The sequence below is a fragment of the Morone saxatilis genome, unplaced genomic scaffold, assembly GCF_004916995.1.
Source record: "Morone saxatilis isolate NCDOM2014 unplaced genomic scaffold, NCSU_SB_2.0 Contig16, whole genome shotgun sequence".
Classification (NCBI taxonomy): domain Eukaryota; kingdom Metazoa; phylum Chordata; class Actinopteri; family Moronidae; genus Morone; species Morone saxatilis.
Window position 1 is genome coordinate 13578354 of NW_023339718.1, and position 12691 is coordinate 13591044.

General features: G+C 39.2%; 1 protein-coding gene across 1 annotated transcript in view; it reads right to left on the reverse strand.

Annotated features, from left to right (window-relative positions):
* dmxl1 (Dmx-like 1) overlaps positions 1-12691 on the reverse strand; it is a 51359-nt gene that overhangs the window by 8558 nt on the left and 30110 nt on the right. Inside the window, exons 32-43 of the mRNA XM_035658247.1 lie at positions 12035-12102; positions 11133-11254; positions 9754-10011; positions 9152-9354; positions 8659-8807; positions 8368-8453; positions 8028-8229; positions 7344-7461; positions 6863-6925; positions 4829-4915; positions 3501-3619; positions 2799-2946 (exon numbers count right to left, since the gene is read on the reverse strand). Of these exons, the coding sequence (XP_035514140.1) occupies positions 2799-2946; positions 3501-3619; positions 4829-4915; positions 6863-6925; positions 7344-7461; positions 8028-8229; positions 8368-8453; positions 8659-8807; positions 9152-9354; positions 9754-10011; positions 11133-11254; positions 12035-12102 (1623 nt within the window). The remainder of the gene's footprint in view (positions 1-2798; positions 2947-3500; positions 3620-4828; positions 4916-6862; positions 6926-7343; positions 7462-8027; positions 8230-8367; positions 8454-8658; positions 8808-9151; positions 9355-9753; positions 10012-11132; positions 11255-12034; positions 12103-12691) is intronic.

Consider the following 12691-nt stretch of genomic DNA (forward strand, 5'->3'; position numbering starts at 1 on the left):
AATATAGATGTGTAAAGCCTCCTTTCGTGTAATCATGAACGGAGGTGTTTGAGAAACAGTAATACTTTAAAAAACTCATTGTGTAAAGTAACAGTTTAGCTTACACACACTGCCAGCTCCCAGGGGAGCAGTGTGAGAGCTGCTACAATCTGCCTCCTGTTACAAGGTCTGCTACTAAGTTATGACCTATCGCCTTGCCATCCTAATCTTTCCACAAACATCTGTAAGGGGAGATTTACATGTCCTCTTGCGCTTTATTGCGACATGTCTTCAGGTTTCCGTTGACTTTGACTGCTTCTATGAAATGTGGCATTTTCATGGTAGTGTGAATGTAAATAATCTATTGTCTACTGTCTGGCATGCATGGCTTTATTTGTACTGATTCACCTTCTGTTGACTTACGTGTCATAATGCAATGTCACAACCACTTGGACACATTATTTTACACAACACAACCTGTCTGACGTCTGCTACCATTTAACTGTAAAGTTGGTTGTTGTTTTAATTAGTTATTAGATTGATAATCTTGGGAATTATGGTAACTTTGGAACCAGCCGGCAACTACATACATGACATAGTCACAGTGAAGTCCTTAGTGAAGGTTGGACTGTGATGCTCACTGAGCTGCATCTGATAACCATCATTAATGGTGCATTTCAAAGGACACAAGCTTGCACATACAGTGACTTCCACTCCTTTCTTTGTAAGGCTGGTCTCTCTTTGTCAGCCATGCATGGAGGTTAAAGACATGTTCACATGCTATCATACAGTATCCAGGTCGGACAAGTATGATAATCTATTCAATATGTAAAATGTTTATTTTGTGGAGGAACCTCATACAAACTGAACCAATATTTACAGAGAATGGTAGCCAAATATTCTGCCTTTTTCCCAGACATTACTTCTCCCTCATTTATCTTCTATTCTCTTGAGCAAAATGTTGACAAGAAAACTAATGCATGTGAAGCCTTAAGGACCCACTATAACATTTCGTCTGGATTATTTTTAACTATTTTAGAAACTTGTTTTAAAAGTTAGTTCCCTGATGTATATAGCTTTTTTTAGAATGCAGTTCAACACAATATGTAGATTTTGCAGCAATATATACTATTATATACTTCTATTGCCACTGCTACTCTGCTACTTATACTAATGCGAAGGCCAAGAAGAGGTAGGAGTATCATAGCGAGTAGGCGAGTTAATCAACTGTATGTGATTCTCTAAACCTTGTACAGTTGATTAACTCTCTTACTCGCCCAAATCCAAAATTCCCAGAGAAGACCACCTTAATTGACCTAATTTTAACTAATGTTCCATATACATTTTCTGCAGTTGGTTTCTTTTGCAATGATCTAAGTGATCATTGTGTAATTGCTGCTGTCAGGAATACTAAGATTGCTACAACAAAACCACGCCTGGTTTACAAGAGAAATCTTAAAAATTTTAAGTATCAAGATTTTTATCAAGATTTGTTCAATTTTAAATGGAACATGATCATGAGTTGAGAACATGAGTTGATGGCTGATGTTGAGTCAGCCTGGTCATTTTTTAAAGATGGTTTTACCAAGATTGTGAATAAGCATGCCCCTTTTAGAAGGTATAGAGTTAAAGGGCAGGACAATCCTTGGTTTTCCCCTGATATTTCTGTTGTCATTCGGGAACGTAATTTAGCTTGGGCAAAGGCGAGGTTGACGGGATTGAGCACTGACTAAGGTTTATAATGAATTGTAATGCCCTGACTCACCACTGTGAGCTTTATGCCCGGGTGGGATGGCCCTCTTTACAAGCCCCTAGACGTACGCACTGGTATACTTTTATATACAAGGCAATTCTCGGGTTGCTCCCACCATACCTCTGTTCTTTTATTTCTTTAAAAAGTGATGGTCATTATTTGTTACGTTCCAAGGTTCGTACTGAGCTAGAGAAGAGGGCATTCGGGTACTCAGCACCAACTGTTTGGAATGTCCTTCAGAATGTTTTAAAACTCAAAGATCTGATCTCTCTGAATGTTTTTAAATCCACATTGAAAAAGCAAGAGATTGATTCATCCAGGTGTTGTTGTTGAGCTGACGTTGTAGTTGTTGATTTTTTTCTGATTTGTATTTATACAAAGTATTTGTACTGTTAGCATTTTTTTAGAGTCATAGACGCACTATGTGTTGTAATATTATCTGTGTGTCTGTGTGTCTGTTTTGTTTTGACTTGTTCTTGTTTGTGTTGCTGTGCTGTCTTGGCCAGGACTCCCTTGAAAAAGATTTTTGGTTTTTTTTAATCTCAATGGGACCTTTCCTGGTTAAATAAAGGTTTAATAATAATACATATGCCGATCAATTTTTTCAATTCATCAAATTGTTGTTTGATCTATAAAATGTCAGAACGTAGTGAAAAATGTTTTTTTAGGCCAACAGTCCAGATTCAAATAATTTAGCATACTATAAGACATAAAAGGCAGCTAATGCTCAGATTTGGGAAGCTGGAAGCTGGACTACTTGAAAATATGCCTTTGATCACCTACATGCTGCTTATCACCCCTATCCTACTGGCCCATGCCAATCTTTTGTATAGACTGTATTAGTATGTTGGCCCACACACACGTACAATTTAGCTCCAAGGGTACAAAGTTGTATGCCAGATATGTAAGGTACTAGTAATTTGCAGTTAATGGCCAAAAACACAAAAAAACACTCGAGTGGTCCTTTAATCAAAGACTGAGATCAGAAACATAACTCGGAGGAGAACAGAGGAAAACAAATGGCTCAGGTAATATAATCACATACAAATTCAGGTCTTGAGCTCACCACAGATGCGCCTCGGCCCGTCTGCACTCCTCCCAGCCACGGCATGTTGATGGGTGTGCCGGGGCTACTGTGAGTGTACGGCGTGGTGCCGTGGAGGGCGGCAAAGTCATCGCGTGCATGGACCACCAGGAAGTCATCACCACCAACACTACACAGACAGAATAATAATTAATTAATGGTATACAATATTTTCATGATAGGAACATAATTTAATGTTGAAGGGATATAGTTGCACTTGACACTTTGAAGCACACATTGAAACACTTTTTTTTTGGTAAATTTGGTCGGATCGGTATTCCTTAGAAGAGATTTCAGCCAAAATGATGTTTGTTCATTAGAAAACAGTTTTAAGTTAGCACTGTGTGCATTTATAAAGAAGCTATAACAGCAGGGCAATGATAACTCATACTGACAGAAACCCTCTCCTGTTAGTATCTCATAAGGTAGCAGTCACACACAAACACATATAGATTATGCTTCACATCCAAATATGGACACAGAATGTAGATGCATGTACACCACCTACACAATCATTACTGAACCAATCACATTGTCCCACGCCCACACTCTATTTAGCTCTATTGGTATGAGGGTGAAAAGGTGACTTGATGTTACTCTGGATGAACTCTCAAAGCTGTTGGCCTCAACCCGTACAGTAGGCACACACAGACACACAAACGCACACATAGATTACTCTCTTACCCTTTGGTTTCAGCCTCATCGTCATCAATCCATGTCAAGATCTGTGTGGCCAAGATGGATGACACATCCAACTCCTGGATGTCATGAGTGGAGGCCATGACTAAACAATTACGATTTGCCTAGGAGAGAGACAGAGACAGGAGGTGGGGATAGGGTGAGGTGGGTGACAGAGAGGATAAGGGTAAAAAATAGGTCAAGGCTTAATGTATGTGCAAAATTTGCTCTATAAGAGTGAGACAAAGACTTTTACCAAATCTATTCTGCCTGTGGTCACAAAACCATCCAACACTTTGCTTTAATGATGACCTGAGATGCACCTTCCTTTGATTGTTGTTGGAAAGAAACCAGCACCATTGCTTTCCATTAAATAAATAGCTATATTCAAGCAGGAGTATCACAGTGTAAACCTCTTCGTATTTCAAACAAAGAAAACACAGCCTCAACAACATCAAAGGGGCTATCATATGGCGTAAGAGTTGTGCCACTGGCCAGAGCAATTTGATATTTCTTTTGAATTTGAATTGTTTGCTCTGACTTTGAAGGTGCACTGGTCAAAGTGAAGCTATGCCTTGAAATTTTGTATTTTTTTATTTTTTTGAATCATCTACAGTTTAAAACTTAAAATTCAGAATTCATATTTTCATTTTATTTGGCAAGTCGAACATCTGTTATACCATACTAGAAAGCATGGTTACCATGCACAGCTGGGCTGCACGCACTTAACTTGGGCACGCACAACACTGACATATTTTCACCTTAATTGGTAAATATGTTGACAAACAGTTCGCGTATTTACACGTCAAGCAGGCACGGAGCAACCTTACCATTAATTTTTTTTGTTTCTGGCCACTTATTACTCCAATATACACTCTCCATAAGTTTTAGTCTCCACCACCTCCTGTGGGAAATATCTGACTCTTTATTTGACCTACTATTCATCCTAAAATATTGATGAGAGCAGCTTTAAAAGGTTCTCAAAGAAAATGAAAGCGAAAGTGTTTCACAGTAAATGGTTGGTATATTGCACCTAAAAAGTAGTAGATTTTTTAGGCGTAAACAGTTTATTTTTGCAGTTTTCCAATAGATACAAGTATGGTTTGAATATTTTTGCACTGAAAAATGCGTGTGTATGTACCCACATCACTGCCTCCATGGTGCTGATGAATTATGATATTACTAAACAAATATACATTATACTGGAAGGGGACATTCTGAGGTTTAAATAAAAAGACTGGTATTGACCAGATATAGTGACAAACCAATGGAAATACAGCATGCTTTTTTTATAGTATATTGTGTTGTTCAGTGACTGTGTAAAAGAGTTGTACCTTGTTGATGGCAAAGGCTGTGATGATGTCCGATTCCTTGTGGATGATGCGTGCCTTTCCTCCGGGGGAGCCCTGATCTGACTCAGTCTGTACAGAGTAACGAACAAACGCACACAAATCACCACCATGGAGATTCAATCATTACACTTTACGTTGGTAAACATTTCCCACAGACAAAACAGTCATAACATCAGATACATTTCCCTTCACGCTACAGAACCAATGACCTGACAATATCCATGCGAAGTTTGATAAATGAAGTGTCGAATGATTTGCTGTAGAAGATAACAGAGCTGATGGCTCAATCTAACTTACTTTTGTTGTCTACACTACATAATATGTACACTCTATATTTATGTGCTTGTTTGTCTTGGCCTTTCAGGGTTAGGAGAGGACATGAGAGTTGCATCAGACCAGTTAACCACAGCCGCACGCAGACCTGGGTGAGCGCCATTAGACAGTATGAGCACATCAACCCTTGAGCGATGAGCACAAGCGCACACTGTACCATAGAGGTCCTATGGGATGTATGCAGAGCTGGCTATACTGTGGCTCTGCATATTGTATAGAGATGTTACATTTTGATGCCAATCTTGCTCAAAATGAGACAGACATCCTTTGAGCATGAGATTGAATTAAAGTCTTTTCTGCATTTATTCAAGGGGAAAAGACCATGTCTTTCTCTGTCAGATGGAATAAAGTAAAACTTGACTTGCAGTAATCTAAATATGGTGGTTTGCCATTTTCGCGAAGCACATAATCCCTGTGGGACGCAGATTCACTGCGACAGTGTTGGGCCCATTAATCAGAAGCTATTCAGCTTCATAGCTTGTCCTCTGAGAGTCTGGGTTAATTAACACTGAGCCAAATGGAGTAGCTACAACGTGGCAGCTTGCACAGTGAGAGCCAGATGATTAGAAAACCTCTACGAAGCATCAGTGTACAGTGCAATTTAAGATTTATGGCTCATATTCACATGAATATTTAGACAGCTAAATGTAAGATTAATATCAAACACTGACGGGAACATACAGACTCAGACCAGAAAATACACGTATTGTACTTGTGCAAGATCACATTTTAAATGTTTATTTGATTATATGTGACAGGCCACATTTATTATTCTACTGTAGGAGGCAAATGCATGTTCCCATATCTAATCAACAGGAGAGTCTGTACCACCCACACTACAGTACGGTGGTGTGAAGTATGTTTCATAAGGTTTCAAAACATCTATACAAAGTAAAATATGACTTATTAAGTGGCCTTCACTGAAGTATTGTTGTTAATAAATAAAAAACACACACATGCAACAAAAACTCTAAGATAAAACAATGCCATTTTCTGCTGCAGGCTGGTTCTTAGAAACTTTATAATTTATAATTCAGAGTTTAGTTACCAGAGAGCATGAATAATCGTATACAAATCTGAATTACAGTTTTAGCTTCTACAACTGATCAAACTTGATTTTGGTGTGCTATTGACCCACTGATCTTTCATATACTGTGAAGAACTCTGGTGAACTGTGTGACCAATCATACAGGTTTTAAAATCACACCGATTTCACTTTTGTTACTACTACTATTATTGTTATCTATACTATAGTATTTTCTGCAGTCTTCATGTCACAGTCATGAAGCCCCCTAGATATGCTTTAATGACATACTACAAAAACAAGAAAAGGGCATGGTTTAAAATTACATTTTCAAGATTATAATCGCCCAGACCCTACCACAAGAAAGTCGGTCCCACCCCTAGGGCTGGGCATTGTTTGAGTTCAGATATCAGTGCCAATACCTTACTTTACTGAATGTAATACTTCATAAAAACAAGAATTTTTCGAAATACAGTACTAAATTTGAATACATATTTTGAAATTAGGCAATATCTAATCAAAGAGTTAATAAAAGTAATTCAATAATTTGGATTCTTTTCAGTGCTTGGTCCAATGGACACATTTCGGTCAGTACTGACATTTGGACCCCAGCCCATTCCCCAATAACATGAGTCAAAATGTATCTGAAGCGGCAGTACCTTATGGTTTCCTGTCTCCTCCATTCCTGAATATTTCATATTGTCAGTCTGGTCCTCACCCGACTTTAATGATTGGGGAAGCAGCACAGGGTAGTCACGCGCACAAAACACACGCAACACACAACAACAACAACCAGTGATGAACCATGCAGTCAAACACACACAGGAACTGAATTATTGTGCTGTTAATCAAACAGGGTGTAATTATTTAAATAAAATTACAGCATTAACATGCAACTGGGGGCGGTAATAATACATGTGGTTGGCATGCGGAACAAGCACAAGCGTGCCAACAGGGATGTAAAAGCAATAATGATGCAGTTTGCCTGGAGGTAAATACCAAGACATGTTGTGGATTTTATCATAACAAAATAGTTAATGTGTTATTCAGTGACAATTATTACAATGCGCTAGCTGTGCAACATAGAGACAGTTCATGCAGTAGGTTGATACGTTGTAAACTAACTGTACAATTGTGTACCTCATTCGGGTCCCGTTTCTTGGTAAAGATGTGTCTAATGAAAGTCTCCTGCACTTCTTCCTGCTTGACCAGAAACTGCCACAGTCGCTTCACTGGCAGCGCTGATGGGTGGCTAGTCCTGAAAAGAAAAGAACACCTCCTGCATATTAACACTAATGCTCATTAAATCACGTGTATCTGTTCACTGAAGCACAATAAAATGTGTTAGAAAATATTATTTCTGATTTGGGCCGTTGGTGCTGTCCTGAAAACTCCACATATCTGGCGCTTAAGGCAAAACACATCAAATGTACATACAGTAACTGCTGTTCCCCAAAGAGCAGTAAATCCCTACAGTACGTACTGTACAAGCCATGCGGAAATCTACAGGGGTCACATCAGCTGGAGGGTATAACTTCTTGAGGAACAATTTCTAAATACATTTTACTGGTATGGATGCGTAGTACACATACAGCTGATGCTGAAGGCAAACTAATCAACTGAACAGCATCATGTTCATATTAATTCAAGAAGTTTAAAAGCTGAAGCACTAGCATAAAGCATAGGTTAATTACTTTGTCTACTCACAAACAAACCTGTTTAAGGCTTTGCGTGAATACAAACATGTACATCCCCAAACACACTCAGACTGACTTAGTCTGACTGATAATTTTTTTACTTGAGTTAACCAGCTCGTGATGGTACCTGAACGGGGTGTTGGACGGTTCATACAGGGCCTTGTGTCTGAGCAGAGCGGGACCAGGTGTGGCCGTTTCATCCTGGAGGTGGGTGAAGATGTACTTGGAAGGGGGGCCCCCGAAGATTTCCAGCCTTTTCTGCAGCACCTGCTCCCAGCGCTGCAGCGTCTTCAGCACAGCGTGACACAGAGGAGAGCCCACAGGCAGATCTGCGTTAAATAGAAGCATGCACACACAAGCAGGCAATAAGATTAGCAAAAAACATGCAGGGAGAAATGGGGCAGCACTTATCTACTTCCTGGATGTTAGTACATTGGAGGGTGTGTGTGGTGTATTTTTGTGTTTACCTAATAGATCATATCCTGCCATTGGGTAAAAGGACTTGAGGTTAACCAACACCAGCTGAACCATTGCCAGACGCATCAAACACCAACTGGGAGGAGAAGAAGCCATCAGAAATCAGATTACAGTTAGAACATAAATGCTCTAAGTGGTTACAAATTTGTCTTCAAAGGAACTGGGGCTATATAGAGAAAGACACAAACAGCTGTTAACACATGCAGGTTTACTCTAGGCAGCTTGAACTGAAGAGAAGAGGCATTCTTTGCAGTAATATCCACTCAGCGCTGTGTCATTACCTGTATGAATTGTGATTCGAATGCTCTCTTTGCGGTGAGTTGGGGTCAAACACATCTTCATATTCATTATCATCATCTTCTTCGTCTTGACTGCCCTGGCTCTCCTCCGAGTCATATTCAATTCTGCTTTCTGATGGTGGCAGTGAAGGCTGAAAGACCAGACATAATAGCAAAAATAAATAAGACAGAAACACACGCAAAAAATCCTTTTTTTTTTTTTCCTCCTTTCATTTGCTGTCTGTCACCTTAAGCACGTGTTGAGTATTATAGCAGATAAACATAGTTAGATTATTAAGTTGCCAGCATGAGATATTAACAATAACATAAGCCTTACAATATGTTATAAATATAATTATGCTGTTACACATAAACACTGCTTATGTAACATCCCAATGAAAAGTCAATACACTTAAGGTAGACTAATAAAAGAAAGAAAAGGAGTGGATATGATTTAACAGATTTTTGGGAGGTAGTTATTGATTTTCTGGATTACCTTGGCAATTAAGTAATCCCAAATGCTGAGGTCTGGGGGGACAAATCGTTCTTTAAAGATGGAGGTAGCTTCTTGTTCGAACAAAGGGCCATGCTTGGGACTGTAAGGGCCCTCCCGCTCTATCCCAGACTCCTCTCTGGATCCACTGCGCGATGACAGAAGCCTGAATCGTCTCGTCTTCCTGTCTGAGCCGCTTGGTGAGGCTGAGTCGAATAAAAGTGTCAAAAGAAAGCGTCTGTTAAATTTTTAAAACTTTGGTTTCAGCTGCTGTTCAGGACTCTACCCACTCATGAATTTTCAAAGCTTTAAATATTGAAATATCTTCCCAAAAACAGTCATTCAATATGTCTACATTCTGTTCAATAAATAGGAGATACAGTTGCATTACATCAGGTTTCCTCTGCCAACCATGAGAGAGTAGCACAGACAGGGTGTGAGGGAAACAGCTCCCACACTAATAGGTTGATGGATTTCACTATGACCTAGAGACGGGAACCCAATTAATTTAGCAGGACTGAATTGATTTAGCTACTGGGTCACCTCCAAAAGAAAAAACCCCACACGGAGAGACAGCCACTCAGGCCAAACTAATCCCTACTAACCTGGTGGGGGTGTTCTTGATGGGCTGTTGGGTTTCTCTATGACAGGGATCCGGGCGCCTCCTCCGAACACCGTCACCCAAAGATTGCTGTTGAGGGGGTGGGCCATGATGCGAAACAGCTCGTTGCTGGAGTGAGTGGCCATGCCGTGAACAAACAGACTGAGGAAGACAGCAGTCAGGATCTCACAGAGCAGCACAGCTAAACCTGGCTGGCTCTCCTCACCTGCTGAGTTCAACAGGCGAATCAGAGAAGTGATGCCTGGAGAGAGGGATGAGAAGAAAGATAAGCAGGGAAAGGACAGAAGAGAGACAGATAAACAACATTTGAAGAACCATTTAAACTGTGTAAAGTACAAGGACTGCAATTTGAATAGCTGTCCACAATATTGAGCTTTCTAAATAAAATATCTAATGTAAAAAATTACATTGAAAAAAAATTAAAAATTAAAAAACTTCACAAAAAACACACCAGGCCACATTTGGATTTAAAGAAACAGAAAATAAGACTTATTTATAAACTGAAACTGAAAGGTTTAATTAAAGCAAAACCCTGAAAAGATGGATAACGTGCAATACATCCCCAGTTAGTTACAGGTGCAGGACAAGAATCAGCATACAAAAGAAAAGGAGAGGTTGTCCACGTACTTAAAAGTTTTTTTTTGTGCAACATTTTGACCTAAAATGGCCTTTTTTTTTTTATTTTCTCACCTTGTACAGACAACTTCTGCCTCGATAGTAAAAGATTGACAATTCTCTTCTATTAAAAGACCAAAACCAACAGTGAATTGATTCTACTAACAAGCATTGTCTGTGTTGTCAAATCCTAAAATGACTTATTTTTCTGTGCCGAAAACCTCCATTGATGTCCAAAAACGATTAAAAACACATCAAAGAGCCATTGTTGCACTGGGTGACATGTTCCTTCATTATAATGAACATGGGCACTGTAGTTTAATTTGACTCAATCCCAGATACACCATCCTGCTGCTGTAAAAACTCACTAGAGCACCAAATATGTATTAATCCAGAGCTGAATATTGTCCCTGGCAAATGCACAGTTTACTGATGTTTGAGTAACCTTTGTCAAAATCTACAGTTCCTAGCTTTCTAAGGAAGTTACTGAGCCTTTAAATAAAATGCAACTTCACATTCATGATCTGTATCAAACAATTTATATCCTCAGTAGGAATTGACCTGGAACATTTAGCTTGGAGCTGAACGACAGACAAAGCAGGGAGGTTGGCAAGTAATGAGAGACTGACAAACACATTGTTGGTTTGGGAATTTTACTTGTCAATAATACAATAAAATGTAAGAATTTAAAAAATGCGTTGTTTCTTTGAATTCAGGGAGAAAATGTGTTTGGTTTGCCTGATTTACCTGGCCATTGTCCAGGGGAAGTGTTGGGCTGAACAGAGTCATCCATGCTGACGGTTCTGACTGGCTGCTTCTGAGACAGCAACACACTCTGATACACGATTCCTGTGAAATGGTTCACATGGCTGTGGGAGATTCAACAGACAAAAGAAAGCAACCACACACGGTCAGTACGAGGGCAAAAAACAAAACATTTATATTAAACATGAAATGCTGGACTGAAATTTGAATTTTTTAAAAATGGGTTATGTGGTGTAAATATATAATGTCTAAATGTTTACTTTAAATGTTTTAACTTTGTTCTGAAATCTGGGATGATGTTTTTAAGTTAGCTGCAATGCTGTCAAGCTTTGTTCTGTCAAGACATGAAATACTAATGGGCTGCATCGCAGGTTACCCTATCTATGCTGTTTGGTAATGGAGAAGAAACGAGAAGAAAGAGAAGCGTCAATGCTCAAGTTTTCACGTCAAGTGGCTTTTCAAAACATGCACACAAAAAATCTTGGATGGTTGCGGAGGAAATTTTTACAGAGAATATGAAATGCTTAACCCACAAAGGAGTCTATTACGTTTCTAACATCCAATAAGTCCCTTTAAGCTTCTGTGAAAAACCAATTGCCTCCACATCAAAAAGAATTCAAAAGTCAAAGCAAACATCATTCAGAAGGAGGAGCGGTAGTCACTGTGGTCTTAATGTACTTCTAACAACACATTTACTCCAACACAACTCTTGTGCTTTCAGGCTACATATGGATTTACCTGTTGACAGTCAACTAAATTAAACTAAAGTTCACATGATAACAGAGAGAGTAAAAAGCAGAATGTACATCAAAATACTGTCAACTTGGCAGCAACATTCAACTCCAGCAACCTACATCCTGAAATGCCTTTTAAATAATTCGCACACTCTTAGACTCGCTCTCTCGCTCACACACTCAAGAGGCAAAAACAGAAGCGCAATTTCATCAAACGTCTGCAGCGTCACACCAGGAGAGTTTAGATCATAATTACCATAACAAAGACGGTGATAAATTAGAAATAGCTTTGCTAATTTAGTTAGACTGTTCAGCTAACAAACAGTGTGTTGTAGATTGCTGTGATGTGAAGATAGAAAACCAAGTTCTCATTTAATCACATCACTTAAAGTTGTGTGAGGTTTAAAATACCAAGGTCAGAGAGTTTGCTGTGAAAGAATAATGAATGTTTTTTCTATTAGCTTAAAACCCCCCTAAAAAACTATTTTTTGACAAATTATTTATCTGATACAAGCAATTCTATCTCTGGGGGCACAGCGCTGTGGCTTTAAAGGTCCCAGTCTGGTCAAGCACAAGTAAAAAACTATTCTGTACAACATCAAGCATCAAACAAGCAATCTGGCAGAACCATGACAGGAACTCACACAGCAGCACAGCTGTAAGCCAAATGGGTTATTAAAAAAAAAAAAAGGAAAAAGGAAAAAGTCTGTCTCTGTCTCTCTCTGTCTCTCTCTGTCTCTCTCACACACACACACACACACACACACACACACACACACACAACTCACACACACACACACACACACA